Source organism: Gossypium hirsutum, chromosome A10, assembly GCF_007990345.1.
Source record: "Gossypium hirsutum isolate 1008001.06 chromosome A10, Gossypium_hirsutum_v2.1, whole genome shotgun sequence".
Taxonomy (NCBI): domain Eukaryota; kingdom Viridiplantae; phylum Streptophyta; class Magnoliopsida; order Malvales; family Malvaceae; genus Gossypium; species Gossypium hirsutum.
Genome location: NC_053433.1, coordinates 5,210,154 through 5,226,742, shown reverse-complemented (window position 1 = coordinate 5,226,742; position 16,589 = coordinate 5,210,154). Strand labels below are relative to the sequence as shown.

Here is a 16,589-nt window from a genome sequence, read left to right as displayed (position 1 = left end):
TTACTAAAGATGTAATTTTCACATGTTAAAAATTACATAATATAAATTATTACAAAGTTTATAAAGAAAAGGAGTCGAGATCAGGTTTGAACGGGCTTAATTTTTTTTACCCAAACTCATTTTTTAAGTTTATTATTTTTGTTCAAATCCTTTAAAACTTTTTTTTATTAGTTATTTTTCATAGTTATTTTAATTTGATTATCTCAGCATGTAATTTAATATTGATATGTACATTTTATAATTTAAAATGTATATTTTTTCTAAAAAAATATTGGGAAAACCAAACCAGTACGTGGTCCAGTCCAATGGTGGAGTGTATGAGTGTCAAAGAAACCGCAAACGCGGTTTTGGTCTTCGTGGGTGAGAGCCACAGCTAATTGATTGACCTTTCAATGTCCGTTCCGCTCCTATCGCAAAATGCAAAGTTGTCTTTAAATGATAATAATAATTAAAATACAAGGGTTAATTTCACCAAAGGCCCTCAAACTATTATCACCTATTCTCAAACTTCAAAACATTTTAATTGAGTTTTTAAAGTATCAGTATTGTATTAATCACATCCTTCTATTAGCCTAGTTAGTAGCATGAGTGTTAAATGCGTACTCAAATTTGATGTGAAATATATTTAAATTACGTGGATGAAATTTTAAATTTATATGAATATATTGCATTGATAACTTTAATTTGAAGTGTTTAAAAAAAGAAATATCTCTCCTCAATTTTGTTGTCACTATCTTTTTTCTTACATGTCAAATCCAAACTATTTATATGGTAAGTAAAGTGTCTACAATTAAATTAATTAACAAATTGGCCCCTAAATGTATTCCTATTTCAATTTTCAATGTGACATTTTGTAATCAAAAGTGATATGTAAACTATGAAGGTTGTCTCAATTTACCAAAAAAACAATACCACCAATAAAAATATAACACGTGACACATTTTTATTGGCCCTCGTGCACTTTTGAGGAAAAATTAGAATAAAATGTCAATTTAATCACCATTTCCTAAAAATATTTCTTTAAATTGAATATAATTTACGAACGATTTACTAATAAAGCCTTTATAATTTAATTTACACCTTTTAAATATGCTCAAATCAGTTTCCAATTGGTATTTAATAAGGTAATCAATACCGTACTAATACATATACTGTTTTTAATCTTGGTATTGATACATATTTATTAATGTGTTTTGATGTATCATTTTGAGATCATCGATGTTTAAATATTTTTCATATATATATTTATAGTTTAATTTTAATTTCTCAATTAATTTTATAGTATATATGCATACAAGTATATCTCAATTACATCAATATAAATACATTTATATGAAAATATAAGTTTTAAAATTATTATTTAAGTAATTTTAAAAATAAAGTTAGTTTAAAACATCAAAAATTTGTTCTTATCAATATGGTTGGTACGCATAAGTGCAAGTCGATATTGATTAAAATGGGTCAAATCACCTTAAAATGATTAAAACACATTAAAATTTGATTAAAATAGAACTTAGATCATTTGGTACTAGTTTAGGACCAAAAAGATATGTGCTGATTGGTACGGTGCCGACTATAATGGTATTTAAAAACTGTATTCATAGAATGATTTGATTGATAAAATAATTATATTTTAAAGACTTAATTAAAATAATTTTGAAGTATAGAGAACAATTTAAAATTTGAATAATAATTTGAGGATGTTTAATCCGATTAACCCAAAATAAAAAAGTCAATGCTTCGGACATAAGTTGAATATCTCGGTCCCTTCTTACAAACTCTTGAAGCCCAATTTTGAATTTTGTCCTTACACAACAAAATAAAAAATAAAAAAAAAGTAAAAAATGCTTAAAATTCAGATTTGCTACATTATAGTCTACAGTTCGTATCATGTACCCACGTTAAAGAGTGTCGCTTTTTCCGCCAAAATAATATGCATCAGCATGTTAAAAAGATATTTTTGACTCAATTTTGTACGTTGTGGGATTAGATATAAACATACCCAGATATTTTTTTGGTGTATAGATACGATTCAAGGCTTTCTTTCAGGTGTTCTTTTTATACAAATTTGTTTAATATTTTAACAAAAGGGGTTCTGGTTTTCTGATATCGAGAACGAGGTGCTCATGATCAAGAACAAGGACAATAATTTCATCGATTTGTTGGTTTTTTGGTAAAAAATTCTGTTCTGGGTTGGGGGAGCTTTTTTATTATTATTTTTTTCATTCACCTTTTTACCAACTTTTTAAAAAAAATCATATAACGGTTTGTTTACGTACGTGGCGAGAATCTATCGGTTGGCTGTTTCATTCTTTGAAGAGGTTGACATTGATTGACAACGTTCTGATTGGCGGTTCGAGGTAAAGGTGGTTTTTTTAATCATAATAACACCTGAGGCGCGTATGATTTTGTTGGTTTTATTGTGTGTTGGGGAAGGAAAAAGATTGATTTTGTTGATATTTATTTATTTATTGTTTTTGGCTGCTATGAGGAAATGATAATTATATTTGCTGATATTTGGGTGGATAATGAGATTTGTTTTAATTTACGCGTGGGAGTGATTGATTGACAGATAGCTATGAGTTGTTTCATCAGAAAGGGTGTTCTTTGATCTTATTTATAGTCTCTGAGGATCAGTTTGTTGGCCCTTTGTAAGGTTTCCTTCATTGCAGTTCTTGTGAATTTTGCTCTACTAGTTTTTGGCTCTGGAATCTGTAGATTGCAGAATTTTAAGGTACGTTCATGGAAATTATGAACTTTGTTTTAGTTTATTTGAGCATTGATTTGGATTAGTCATTTGCTCCGAGGAGGAGAAGTGAGAGTTACTTTGATAGGTGGATTGGAGGACATAATAGTTCGCTATCTGTTCGTAGAAATTCTGAAATTGTATTGTTGCTGTTGGTGAAAGTTTTTGTCTTTTGGGTGAATTGCGCGGTACATGGTTTATGGTTCGATATGAGTGTCGAATTAAGATAGCATCATGAGTAGGGGCAGTAGGATTGTTTACAGATGGATCCGCCTAATAAGAGATTTTCCGAGATAGTTGGTTTAGTAAAGTCATGGCTCCCTTGGCGAACAGAGCCTGATGTATCGAGGGATTTTTGGATGCCTGATCATAGCTGTAGGATGTGCTATGAATGCGATTCTCCGTTCACATTATTCAACCGAAGACACCATTGTAGACTCTGCGGCAGGGTTTTCTGTGCCAAGTGTACAGAGAACTCGGTTCCTGCGCCATCTAATGATCCAAGGATTCCACGAGATGAGCGGGACAAGATTCGGGTTTGTAACTATTGTTTCAAGCAGTGGCATCAGGGCATAACTGCAGTTGATGATGGAGTGATGGTGCCGACTCAGGATGTCAGTTGTTCTCCTTCAGCCACTAGTTTCCTCAGCACTATTTCCAGTGGAACTGCTCACAGTAGTTTTAGTCTTAGCTCTCTACCATATCCTGCTGGATCATATCAACGATTTCAACCGAGGTCTATTCTTGTTGCCCATCAACTGTCTGCAATTAATAAAAACATTGATAGGCCCATAAAGATAGCACCAAAGAGGAGCAATGATCTGACAACTGATGCAGAAGATGCATCTTCAAGCCAATTTGAGTTTGCATTCCACAGGTGAGATCAAAATGTCTTACAGTCTTGATCGCATTTTCCTAATTTTTTTTTTGGTTTCGTCTATCACTCTAGCATAACTTGAAGTTGGACACCTAAGTATGGATGTACTTTTGCAGCTTTACCCGTGTGTTTTTCCCCCCATTTTTTATTGTTGCTATCTACCGAATAGGTTTTTTAGAAACAGAAACTGAAAAGGGAAAGGAAGAACTAGTAGTAGTCATTAAGAAGACCTAGTGGAAGAGTTGGAGACAGAAGGAGGTCTTAATGTTTTTTCTGTTTCCTGTTACTTACTTGTTGCTTGCTTTTCTTGTGGCATCAGGAGCGATGATGAGGATGACGAGTTCAGCTTTTATATGTCTGATTGTGACACGAAGCATCTCTCTCTAGAAAGCGGCTATCATACTCCTTTTGAATTTGAGGATATTAGCAATGATGACGGGTCATTTAAATTTCATCCCAATAAAGAAAATATTGAGTTCAAAAGTGTAAGCTGTTCTCCAAGAACCCATGCTTTCCCTTCACCAGCTTTAGAACGAATATCACAGCTTGCGAAGAAAGATGAGCGGGAAGCTGATGATGAATGCAAAGCATCATCTTCGGATGGTCCTATAGATTTTGAAGATAATAAACTTCTCTGGCTCCCTCCTGAACCCGAAGATGAAGAAGATGATAAGGAAGCTCCTTTCTTTGATGATGATGATGATGATGGAGATTGTGATGTTACAGGAGAGTGGGGTTTTCTTCGCACAAGCAGCTTTGGAAGTAGGAAGACTCAGTTTAAGGGTAAGTCGAGTGAGGAGCAGAAGAAAGCAATGAAGCATATAGTTGATGGACATTTTAGGGCTTTGGTATCTCAGCTTTTACAGGTTGAGAACCTTCCTGTGGGTGATGAAAATGATAAAGAAGGCTGGTTAGAGATCATCACTGCTCTTTCATGGGAGGCTGCTACGCTTTTAAAGCCAGACAGAAGCAACGGGGGAGGGATGGATCCTGGTGGATATGTTAAAGTGAAATGCATAGCTACTGGACGTCGCAGTGAGAGGTAAATGTTACACAAGACGATATATGTTTTTATATTGACTGGTTATGCCATTTGCTCTTTTGAAATGCAAGTTTTTGTAATAGTACATTGTTGACATTAGACTATCAGTTGGACCATTTTTATCACTTTCATTTTATGCATGATACGAACACACCAATTCAGTTTCAACTATGCTATGGTTGTCAATGTCTTCTTTTTCTTTTTCTGATTTTGCTATGGTTCTTATAGCATGATTGTCAAAGGAATTGTTTGCAAGAAGAATGTTGCTCATCGACGAATGGCTACAAAAATGGAGAAACCTCGGTTGTTGATCCTTGGTGGAGCTCTTGAATACCAGCGAGTGTCTAACCTACTTTCAAGTTTTGATACTTTGTTGCAGCAGGTGGTTCATGTTTATATGTTTCTTTCCGTTTAGGATTATTGCCTTTTGTTTCAATGAGCTTTTATGCTTTTCTTTTTCCCCTTATAAATTCTATTTTTGGCTTCCTGTTTATTGCTTTGACATCTTTATCCAGGAAATGGACCATTTGAAGATGGCTGTAGCAAAGATACTGACACAGCAACCCAATATCCTTCTGGTAGAGAAATCAGTTTCTCGATTTGTTCAGGACAACCTTCTTGAAAAGAACATATGCCTTGTTCTCAATGTCAAGAGGTCATTGTTAGAACGCATTGCACGCTGCACAGGTGCTCAAATTATCCCTTCAATTGATCATCTCTCTTCTCAGAAGATGGGTTACTGTGAAAAGTTTCACGTTCAGAGGCTCGTGGAAGATCTTGGTTCTGCTGGACAAGGAGGAAAGAAATTGACCAAGACATTAATGCATTTTGAAGGCTGCCCAAAGCCATTCGGTTGCACTGTAAGTTATCAAAAACTAATAAGAGTAGATGAAATTAAAATTTACACTGGAACTTTTTGGTGATAATATTTCTTTTCACAACAGTGTTGATAACTCTGTGTGTGTGTGCATTTGCTTCAGATATTACTTAGGGGAGCAAATGGAGATGAATTGAAGAAAGTCAAGCATGTGGTCCAATATGGAATTTTTGCAGCTTATCACTTGGCTCTGGAGACATCATTTCTTGCTGATGAAGGAGCCTCTCTGCCGGAGTTGCCTTTGACCGTGGCACATTTGGATACACCATCAAAAGTGGCGAGGTCCATATCAACAGTTCCTGGTTTTGCTTTTCCTGCCAATATAATGTCCCAGGAACAACAAACAGCTAATAGTATTTCCTCTTTAGATCTACCATCATCAAATGCCTTTAGTAACTTTCAGAAGATAAAAAAACCTCCACCATATTATTTACCTAATGGTACAAGCTTGTTGTCTTCAAGCGCACCCCCTTTAGAGTTCACTTCCCTTCCACTATCCACTTCTGGAAAAGATATCTCAGATGCATTTTCCAAGGAAAATGATATGGACACCAAAGAATCTTCAATGATGGAAGCTTTTGTGGAGAAAAGTCATGGTTTCTTGAATAATGATCTCACTTCTAGTAGTATTGTACCATTAGAATCTTCAGGGCTAGTTTTTAGTGCACACATTGACCAAGAGAATCATAACAAAGCAGTTGAAATTCAGTCAGGTGATTCAGAGTCATCCTCTATGCAACAAGATAGTAATAACCTTAATAATTGTCCTGAGGAGCCAAAAACTTTGGAAGAAGAATTTCCGCCATCTCCCAAAGACAATCAGAGCATTTTGGTTTCTTTATCATCTCGAAGTGTGTGGAAAGGGACTGTCTGTGAAAAACCCCATCTCTTTCGAATAAAATATTATGGCAGTTTTGATAAACCTTTGGGTCGGGTTTTACGGGATGATTTATTGGATCAGGTAAACATTTTTTCCTTGCATTTATATATTGCAATTGTACAAACCCCAGCAGTTCTTTGAAACTGAGATTATTAATTTTTCAGAGTTACCGATGCCATTCATGTGACTTGCCTTCGGAAGCACACGTTCATTGTTATAGTCATCAACAAGGAACCCTCACCATATCTGTTAAGAAACTCTCTGAAGGTTTCTTATCTGGTGAAAGACTGGGCAAGATCTGGATGTGGCACAGATGCATGCAATGTCCCAGGGCCAATGGCTTACCTCCGACCACTCGGAGAATAGTGATGTCTGATGCTGCTTGGGGTTTATCTTTTGGGAAGTTTTTGGAGCTTAGTTTTTCAAACCATGCAGCTGCAAGTCGGGTTGCAAGCTGTGGCCATTCTTTACATAGAGATTGTCTTCGTTTCTATGGGTAACATCCATTTTCTATATTTGTTTTATAGTTATTAACCAAGTATCATATATGTACAAACAGTTTCCTCGTTAAGAATGTGCTACAACTTCCTTGACCCATGATTATAATTAACCACATTGTGTCATTAATTATTTGTGTATAGTTTGCTTGAATTAAAATCAAGCTTTTTGGCTGTACAAACTCGTTGGTCAATGATATCAATAATAGAATAGTATGAGTGCTCTTGAGAGATTTTTTGAATGTTCTAATGAACTGGTTATGAATTTTATATAATTTATTGAATGACATAAATCATGACTTGCCTTACATAATAGCAGGAATTATAAGTGATTAAAAAAGGAAAACTCATCTTTCATATTCCTCTCTACTCACTGTTTAAATATCTGTAGATTTGGGAGAATGGTTGCTTGCTTTCGGTATGCTACAATCAGCGTCCATTCTGTCTACCTTCCACCCTCACAAGTTAGTTTTGACTATGAGAATCAGGAATGGATACAAAAAGAAGCAGATAAGGTGCACGGATATATTTGGTTTTTTGAAGTAGCCGATATAGATCTCTCCGCATGTTAGTAATCTAATCTTATTATTGTAAGCAGGTGGCTGACCGGGCAGAGCATATGTTTTCTGAATTACTCAATTCCCTAGGTAAAATTACAGAAAAGTTAATTGCCACAGTGGCACCTCATGGTATCGCAAAAATGCCTGAGCTGAGACAACAAACTTCTGAACTTGAAGGAATATTACTAAAGGAGAAAACGGAGTTTCAGGTGAGACTTCCTTAACATGTTCTACATTTTTGCTTTGTGAATTATGCGGACCATGTAATATGAAAAAATATGATTGCTTATGATTCAGGCGATAAAATATCTGTTAGAAAAATGCTATGTACGTATTTTGTGAACTATTCATGTTTAGATATCTGCAACTGTTATTTTGAAAAGTTCATGTCGAATGAAACCTTTAAAAATGGCTAATTCCCTTGCTTCCATTAGTTTGAGTTGAAAGATGACTATAACTGAAAAACAAATGACATATATTCTTTTCTATATTTAGTGTCTGGTTTCTTATTGTTCTTGGACCTGGTTTAGGATTCGTTGCAAAAGGCTTTGAAAAGGGAAGTCAGAAAAGGGCAACCTGTTATTGACATTCTTGAAATTAACCGGTTGAGGCGGCAATTACTTTTCCAATCTTATATGTGGGACCACCGCCTGGTTTTTGCAACCAATTTGGAAAACTACAGCCTTCAGGACAGTGTCAGCGATTCGACTTCAGGACATGAGGACAAATCCCCAACTGGTGATGAAAAGCTCAAAGGCATCGATATGCTGGAACTTGGAAAAAGCAATGAATGCTCTGACCAAAGAGAACTGAATGGCAGCACCAATTGTTCAGACCTGATACATCAAGAACCAAACACGAGTGAAAATTTAAATCCAGTCTCTGAAGACTGTTGTAATCTTTCTGATAGCCATAGCATGTATGACCGACTGGATTGTGAGAAACCTATGGAAAATGTTCGCCGGGCCTTGTCTGAAGGCCAGTTTCCTGTCATAGAAAATTTGTCAGATACCCTTGATGCTGCTTGGACTGGCGATATTCAGCGAGCAGCTATACTACCTATGCAACTTTCGTGTTCTCTTTCTGATTCTGCTGCTTTTGATATTGGTGCTGTAGATGCAGTAACAGAGGGGTTAGATTTGGATGTCCACTCTGAAGAAAAGATTGGGCCAAAAGTTTCTCATTCTCTTTCACCAGCATTGTCCACTAAAGGTTCTGAGAATTTGGAAGACGCTGTAAGCTGGTTAAAAATGCCTTTCTTAAGCTTCTACCGTTCCTTGAACAAAAACCTTTTAGGCAATGCTTCTAAGCTCGATACATTGAGTGAGTATGATCCAATCTATGTTTCTTCGTTTAGAGAGTTGGAAATGCAAGATGGGGCTAGATTGCTTTTGCCAGTGGGCATTAACGACACTGTTATTCCTGTTTATGATGATGAGCCCACAAGTTTGATATCATATGCTCTAGCATCACCCGAATATCGTTTCCAGGTAAGTGATGAAGTGGATGGGCCTAAAGAAAGTGGGGATTTAACAGCTTCAGTATCTTTAACGGATTCAGTGATTCAGTCGTTACTTTCTGTTGATGAGATGAACTTAGATCCTCATAGAAGTTTTGGTTCAACCGATAACCAAGCTGGACCTTGCAACTCGAATATGGACCCACTTTCATCTACAAAGTCCTTGCACGTCAGGGTATCTTTTGGAGATGATGGATCATCCGACAAAGTGAAATATACTGTTACATGCTATTATGCGAAGCGATTTGAAGCATTAAGGAGAATGTGTTGCCCATCAGAGCTAGATTTCATAACGTCTTTGAGTCGTTGTAAGAAGTGGAGCGCACAGGGTGGCAAGAGCAACGTTTTCTTTGCAAAAACCTTGGATGATCGGTTTATCATTAAACAAGTCACGAAGACAGAGTTGGAATCATTTATAAAAATTGCATCTGGATATTTCAAGTACTTGACTGAATCAATTGATTCTCGAAGTCCAACATGCCTGGCAAAGATTCTCGGTATTTATCAGGTGCTTGTTCCTATGCCTTAAGATGCTCTAATGCTACATATCATCATTAATATATAGGATAAGCAAGACAAAGTCCTAAATTTGATCATCAGTTAAAGAAGCTGGAACAGTCCATTCCTGACATTTTCTTTAATATTTGCTCCCATAATATCTTATAAATGCCCCCAATAACTGTAAGCTGATCTCAAATTTACCCTTTTTACCTTCGTACTTAATCTGCTTGTTTTGTTTAATATGTGCCGAGAAAGAAGGTCGTTTTGGATAAATAAACTATAAGCTTACATATTGAGCCTCTCCTGTATATAACCTTGAACCATTAAGAGAAAATAAATAGTTTAGATATGCATAACCATGCAATTCTTCGCTTTGCAAGTTGAACAGATTTGGCTGTCATTACCACCTAGAAGTCTGCTACTGTTAGTAGTCCACTAGGAAGTTAATTGAATGAAACCTTTGGTTTTTCCTTTTTCTTTTTTCACTTTTTTTAAATGGCACATTGCACATATTTTCCGTGATCGTTATTTACTTCTTATTTTTGATTTATGTTTGTAAGGTTACTACAAAGCATCTTAAAGGTGGGAAAGAGGCAAAGATGGTTGTTCTGGTAATGGAGAATATTCTGTTCAGAAGAAATCTCACACGGCAATATGATCTCAAAGGATCTAGATCTCGTTATGTTCCCAGCTCTGGTGGAAGCAACAAGGTTCTGCTAGACCAGAACTTGATTGAATCAATGCGGACTTCCCCGATTTTCGTGAGTAGTAAAGCAAAGCGGTTGTTGGAAAGAGCAATCTGGAATGACACTGCTTTTCTTGCAGTAAGTTTTAGATCTTTGCTTGTGTGCTTGGGCCTCGAGCTCCATCTGCATGACATGCATTTCTAGTTTAGATCACCCAAAAGTGCACAGCATCCTGTTTTTCTCATTTCTTTATCTTTTCGACTATGCAGGCAAGCGATGTGATGGATTACTCGTTACTGGTTGGAGTGGATGAAGAGAACCAAGAGTTAGTTGTCGGAATTATTGATTTCATGAGGCAGTATACCTGGGACAAGCATCTCGAAACTTGGGTGAAAGCTTCAGGCATTCTCGGTGGACCAAAGAATGCATCACCAACCGTAATTTCACCAAAACAATACAAGAAAAGGTTCCGGAAAGCAATGGCAACTTATTTCCTAATGATCCCAGATCAGTGGTCTCCTCCTCGTCCCAGTTCTGACATATCTCTGTCAGATAGAGGCGAAGAGAACGAACAACACGAGACCTCCATTAAGTGATTTCAGGAGCGAAAATCTGGGAGTTTGAACTCTCCCATTCTGTTTTTCTTTGTTAATATGATTGGTTTCCATTTTTTCTATTCTTTTAGAGGGTAATTTTTGTTTTACACAACAAAAGAGAAGTGACATTAAAAATTTTTGCTAGGCTTTTCAAAGCCATGGGAATTTCTGCCAGAGGTCAAATATTTAATGACCCCTGAATGAAATTTTTTTGTAGAAAATATTTATTCTTGTATTTAGCTTATATATAATACATTAGACTCTTTTGTGAATCTTGGTATACAATAATTGATTGAAAAACTAGCCTTTGATTACATTATGTAAAAACAAAGTGATTGATTACAAGGGACTCTTTTTTTTTTTTCTTACAAGAGTTCTTTTTACAGTCTTTAACAATCATTCCATGAAATCTGGTAAGAACCAGGCTTCCATTGTTAAAATCATTACACTTGGGAATCATCCTTCACAGTGGTAACACCTTCATTAGCACTGCTTAATCCTCCGTCATTAACGATTTGAAGCCATCTATCTTGAAGAAGATCAAGGATCTCTGCATCTCTGTATTTCAGTTCAACAATGACAAAAACTGGTCAGTAACATGAAACATGTCATAACATAGGAAGGTAACTATTACAGGGTTTCTCACCTAAGATGATAAAATGTTCGTTGATGAAACCGAGGGCCTTCATCGTATCCTTCACAAACTATTTCACCATTTTCATCTTCATAACAGATTAATCCCTGAGACTGGTCCTCAAAAACCTGTTTGAACCAAATAAAGCAGACATTCAAACACCGATAAACATGGAAGACAAGGTTTTTGCCAGTTATGTCCTGAAATACTAAACAAAGAAAAGTAAAACAAAAGAAGAGGTAATCGTTGACCTTTTTTTCTTGGAGAAGGATCTGATCTGAAAAGTGGGTTTTTTGTTGTTAGGAACTTGGTTGTGTTTAAGCATCGCAATCTTGTTAACATGTTTTACAAGTGAAGTAGAAGCTGTAACTGGAACATGAAGAGGAAAGGAGCTTGTTAAAGACATTGATTTCATTTCTCATACTACAGATATAAGGGAAAGGTAGGAGTAATGATGATTAAGACAAAACATGGGGATTAAAGTCTGCAAATAACATAGTTTTAAACAAGCTATTGATTGGTGTGTGATTGCTTATCATATGCTGACAACATGGAACATTATAACTTTGTATTAAAATAAACACAATGAGATGACATCTAAGTTTTTAAATCATTGAGTTGGTTTATATTATAAAGAACTATAATAGTTGTGGTGTTAAATTAGAAGGAGTCAACTAAATATTAGGTTGTGGATATTGCAGGCGACACGTTAAGGCAAAACTGAAATATTTATTGGGATGAATTTCTCCATTATCTGCTTTAACCAGCCAATCACATTTGATCTGAGTGTGCAAAGGCAGGCTGGCTTTTGATTCAATTCCAGATTTCCCATTTTATGGGCTTTTATTGTGGATCTTATGAATCGTACACTGGTCCATGGTCTAAGCTTCTTTTTCCTTGTTTAGCTATCCGTATGGCTTTCACATGGCACAGTTTATATTAAGTCAAATTCCAATGGCAGCAGCTTCAAACACCACGACCACCACAGATTTAGATGTTCGGAGTGGGAGTGAAGTGAGTGACAACACAAAAGGAGAGTTTTGGTTTTGGAAGGTGACTTTGGACAGCAGGTAGGGCAGGTCTTTCAGGTTCAGTGGTGGCTGAGCTTTCCTTCAAAGTGGGACGACGGTTTGAAACATCTAAACCTGTGGTGGTGTTTGAAGCTGACATTGGAATTGACTTGTCTCCAAAGTGGGTCAATAAATTTGTCTGTAAATGGGGGTAACATTGCTTTGTCCATAAAAGCCTTGCGTTAGTCTCCGCAGGTGGTTCCTGAATCACATGAAACACACAAATTGCAGTCACCAGAGTCAAACCAGAACCCTTGACGAGAGGTTACGAACTTTACTATTATTATGGACTTAAAGCAGACATGTAAGATAATAAAAAAATTATTTTGCCTAAGTTCAACTTCTGATAGACTTCCATTACATTATTAAAAAAATATGAAATTTATTAAATTATAATTTAGTGCGTCTAGATAGAGACATTCAATTAAGAAAACTAAAATGGATAGAATTAAACTAATATATGCCATATTTTATAATTTGGGTAATTTATAAAACTAGTCAGTTTTGTTTCTCTCATATTACATTTTAGTCATTTATGTTTAAAATGTAACGTTTTAATCACTTATATTATGGTTTTGTTACGAAGTGGTCACTTTGTCGTTAAACTCAGTTACCTCCCTAACGACAATCCTACGTGATAGTCCAAATAAGTTTTAAATACCAACTTGCATTTTAAATTGGGACGAGAATAGATTTTTAACTAAATAAATTTAATTAATAGAAAATTTTAAATTAATTACTCTTTTTTCTTTTAGTTTTCTTTTCCATTTTGATTTAAAAAATTATTGTCATATCAGTTGGACATCCAAGTTGGCATTTAAAACTCATTTAGACTGACACGTAGGATTGTTGTTAGGGAGGTAATGGAGCTTAAAGACGGAGTGACCACCACATAACAAAACGATAACGTAAGTGACTAAAATATTACATTTCAAATATAAGTAATTAAAATGTAATATGAGGTAAATAAAAGTGACTATTTTTATAGTTTACTCTTATAATTTTAAATAAGTTTTTTCAAGGGATCAAAAGATCAATATATCTTAAATGTGTATCAAATTTTTCAAAATTTTAAAAATGAATTTATTTGTTTGAGTAAATATATGGGAAAATTTCAAAATTTTTAAGTAATTTCAAAAGGAGATTTTAATTTGAATTTTAAAAATTTTGAATTTTTTTAAATGATAGCATTTTAAAATTCATCAATTCAAAATGCAATGATTTAAAATTTTGAAAGTCTTAATACAAATGAAACCCCTACTATAAATTTCTCACCTAAACACACCTAAAAATATTTATTTTTTTTTATTTTTGGTTTACCTCATGTCTATTTTACGGTTCATGTTCAGGGTTTGTGGCTGTCCCTCTCAACGATGTCTCTTTTAAGGTTCAAACTTGAGTCATCCCTTTGATAGTGCAATATATCTTATCATTACACCTAATCACTTATTGATAAAATTTAAAAATTTTAAAAACACTAATTTAAAATATTATAATCCATACCATATAAAACAATGGATAAAAAAATTTGGGGCAGCCTTCTTTGTCTACTACCTGTGACCAAAAAAAAAAAAACTCAACAACAAACACAGAATAAAAGCAAATGGGGATCATTAAGCTCAAATTACGCATTAGATGGAAAAAAAAAAAGGTCGAGCTTGGAAGTATTTGGGACATGCAACATCCATGTTTCGTTCAAGATAAACTGATTAATGATTAATTTTGTAGTTTTTAGTATTTAATTATGTTTATAATAATTAATTTTTATTTAAAATTATTGTTATAATTAATTAATTAATTAATTGAAACTTTAAAAAAATCATTGGCATGTATAACTTTAAAAAATTTCAATAGACATAAATTTTAAATTTGAGCATTCAACAATTTTTACTTGTATCTAGACTTGTTCATGGGCTAGGTTACTTGTTTAGACTCGAAGGTTTATTTGAAATTTGAGATGATTTAGATAAAAATATTAGATCCGAAAAATGGGACTGGGAAAAAAATTAGATCTGTTTAAAACATGGGCTAAAGTCGAGTTTGAACATTCAAGGCTTGAGCACAGCCAGATTAAAGTTTACAATATTTTATATTATGTTATTTTTTATATATTATGTAATTTAGAACACATTAAAAAATAAATCTATGCTAAATACATAATACTACTCTAATGTAAACATTAAAATAATGTTACGATGACTATATAAAAATTTTAATAAATAAAAAATGTATAAAATTATTAAATATTAAAATAATATAAAAATAAATATTTTAAAAAAATATGTGTAGACCTAAAATGAACTTAGGTTAGTCTTTTGCAAAAATTGGTAGGTTTGGATAAAATTTTAGACCCAAATTTCAAGCCGGATCAAGTTTAAACAAACATAAAGTATGTTAATATTATGTTTAGACCCGACCCGGCCTATGAGCACCTCTACTTATACTCTTATTAAAAAATAATTCATATTATATTTAAGACAAGACACATCAAAATTTGATAATTCCTATAATTGTTTTAGTTATGTGTATTGAATCAAGATTAAATCTCTTTTAGCATTTGTGAAAGAAAAAACCAAAACTAACGTAATTTATTATGTTGAAAGTTTATCGAATTGAGTTTTTCGGATTTTAATGCTCCAAATCATAGCCTTTGTTTTGGGTTGATTTGCTTGTAATTTTTGAGTATAAAATTTCTTCAGTTCCTTTCAATTTTGAAATTAAGAAAATTAGTCTTTTTTTTAAAAATAAAAGTAATTTAATTTCTTTTAATTTAAAAAATGAGTAAATAAGGACAATTAACCATGAAGTTAATGTTTTCAATCAATTATACATGATTTTAATTGGTATAATAATAAATTTAACCCTCAAAGTTTACACATTCTATCAATTTAGTTTCAATTTAATAAATTTATTCTGCAACATTTATATAAATGCTTAAATTATTTTATTTAAAATTAAGGCTAAAATCATAAAATATGCAAACAACAAAGGTTAAATTTGTTACTATACCAATTAAAATTATATATAATAGACAAAAGATATTAACACCATGATTAATTATCCTTAATTATTTACTTTTAAAATTAATATAAATTAAATTACTCTAAAATTTTTAATTTCAAAATCGAAAGAATAGAAAGATTTTTTTACCTAATTTCTTTGGTTTAATAAAATGAAATGAATGTTAAAAAAAAAACTGTTTTAGGAACCCATAGTTGAGGTACCTTGTGGGTCCTGGGCACTTGCAGCTATAAGCTAACCTCGATCTATCCAAGTTAACTTCCTGTTCAATCAAAGCTAACCTGGACCACATTAGAAATATAATGTTAGAGCTTGAACTATAATAAGATCTCAACCAAAATGAATGGGAATTTAAGTCACCATATGCAAAGCTGTATTTTCCATCAATTTACTACTTTTTAATTAGTTGGTCGGCCACTGGAAAAGGTTTTTTTTTTAAATCAAAATCCAATATATAAAAACTCCAAACAATTTGCATTTTTTTTTTGCAGAAAACCAAAAATAATAAAACAAATGAAAAATTAGTTAAAATATGAAAATTAAAAAATTAAAATTTCTAGAAAATTTTTAATGAATTAAAAAAATAGTTTTTTTACAAATAAAAAATAAAAAAAATTAACTTTAGATACCAATTTAGAAAAAGAAATTAAGTGTGAAATGAAAAGGGTGGGTAAAGTACCATAAAAGTCCCTATATTAAGGATTGGAATACATTTTACCCCTTTTATTAAAAAATAAATAAATTAATCATTATATATTAAATTAAATAATAAATTAATATTTTTGTTAAAAATTTCATTTATTTCTACCTTCCAAGTTCAACATTTTCGGTGCTTGAATACAGCTCTAATCTGTATGATGATATTTCTGCGGACCCCTATTATTAGGAACCGGAAAAACAAAGTCCAACATAAATGTATAGCCTACATATGTAACTTACATACTTTATTCAACAAAAGGTGCTGAACACTTTAATACTGTATTAAGTTATTTAGCCTATGTCTACTGACATGTTTCATTAAGTTGTTTTCAATTTTTCACAGAGATGCTCTTATAATTCATTTTCATCTACCTGTTGTACATT

General features: G+C 33.4%; 2 protein-coding genes across 2 annotated transcripts; one reads left to right on the top strand and one right to left on the bottom strand.

Annotated features, from left to right (window-relative positions):
- Positions 1-1,809: 1,809 nt before the first annotated feature.
- LOC107897458 (1-phosphatidylinositol-3-phosphate 5-kinase FAB1B) lies at positions 1,810-11,053 on the top strand. Its single transcript, XM_016822927.2, has 11 exons — positions 1,810-3,623; positions 3,943-4,665; positions 4,894-5,047; positions 5,181-5,525; positions 5,646-6,503; positions 6,587-6,918; positions 7,311-7,434; positions 7,518-7,688; positions 8,010-9,506; positions 10,060-10,323; positions 10,455-11,053. The coding sequence occupies exons 1-11, from the start codon at positions 3,010-3,012 to the stop codon at positions 10,779-10,781; spliced, it is 5,409 nt and encodes a 1,802-aa protein (XP_016678416.2). The 5' UTR covers positions 1,810-3,009; the 3' UTR covers positions 10,782-11,053.
- A 20-nt stretch (positions 11,054-11,073) lies between these two features.
- LOC107897459 (uncharacterized) lies at positions 11,074-12,003 on the bottom strand. Its single transcript, XM_041079667.1, has 3 exons — positions 11,668-12,003; positions 11,428-11,545; positions 11,074-11,339 (listed from the first exon to the last, which is right to left on the bottom strand). Exons 1-3 carry the CDS (start codon positions 11,828-11,830, stop codon positions 11,225-11,227), a joined length of 396 nt encoding a protein of 131 aa, XP_040935601.1. The 5' UTR covers positions 11,831-12,003; the 3' UTR covers positions 11,074-11,224.
- Between the last annotated feature and the right edge of the window lie 4,586 nt (positions 12,004-16,589).

Excerpts from the sequence above, each read along its gene's own strand:
- LOC107897458 (XM_016822927.2), top strand. The coding sequence starts at position 3,010 with ATGGATCCGCCTAATAAGAGATTTTCCGAGATAGTTGGTTTAGTAAAG. Across the intron at positions 5,526-5,645 it reads CAAAGCCATTCGGTTGCACT|ATATTACTTAGGGGAGCAAA; the intron begins GTAAGTTATCAA and ends CATTTGCTTCAG. Across the intron at positions 10,324-10,454 it reads ATGACACTGCTTTTCTTGCA|GCAAGCGATGTGATGGATTA; the intron begins GTAAGTTTTAGA and ends TCGACTATGCAG.
- LOC107897459 (XM_041079667.1), bottom strand. The coding sequence starts at position 11,830 with ATGAAATCAATGTCTTTAACAAGCTCCTTTCCTCTTCATGTTCCAGTT. Across the intron at positions 11,546-11,667 it reads ATCCTTCTCCAAGAAAAAAA|AGGTTTTTGAGGACCAGTCT; the intron begins GGTCAACGATTA and ends TTTGGTTCAAAC. Across the intron at positions 11,340-11,427 it reads CGAACATTTTATCATCTTAG|AGATGCAGAGATCCTTGATC; the intron begins GTGAGAAACCCT and ends ACTGAAATACAG.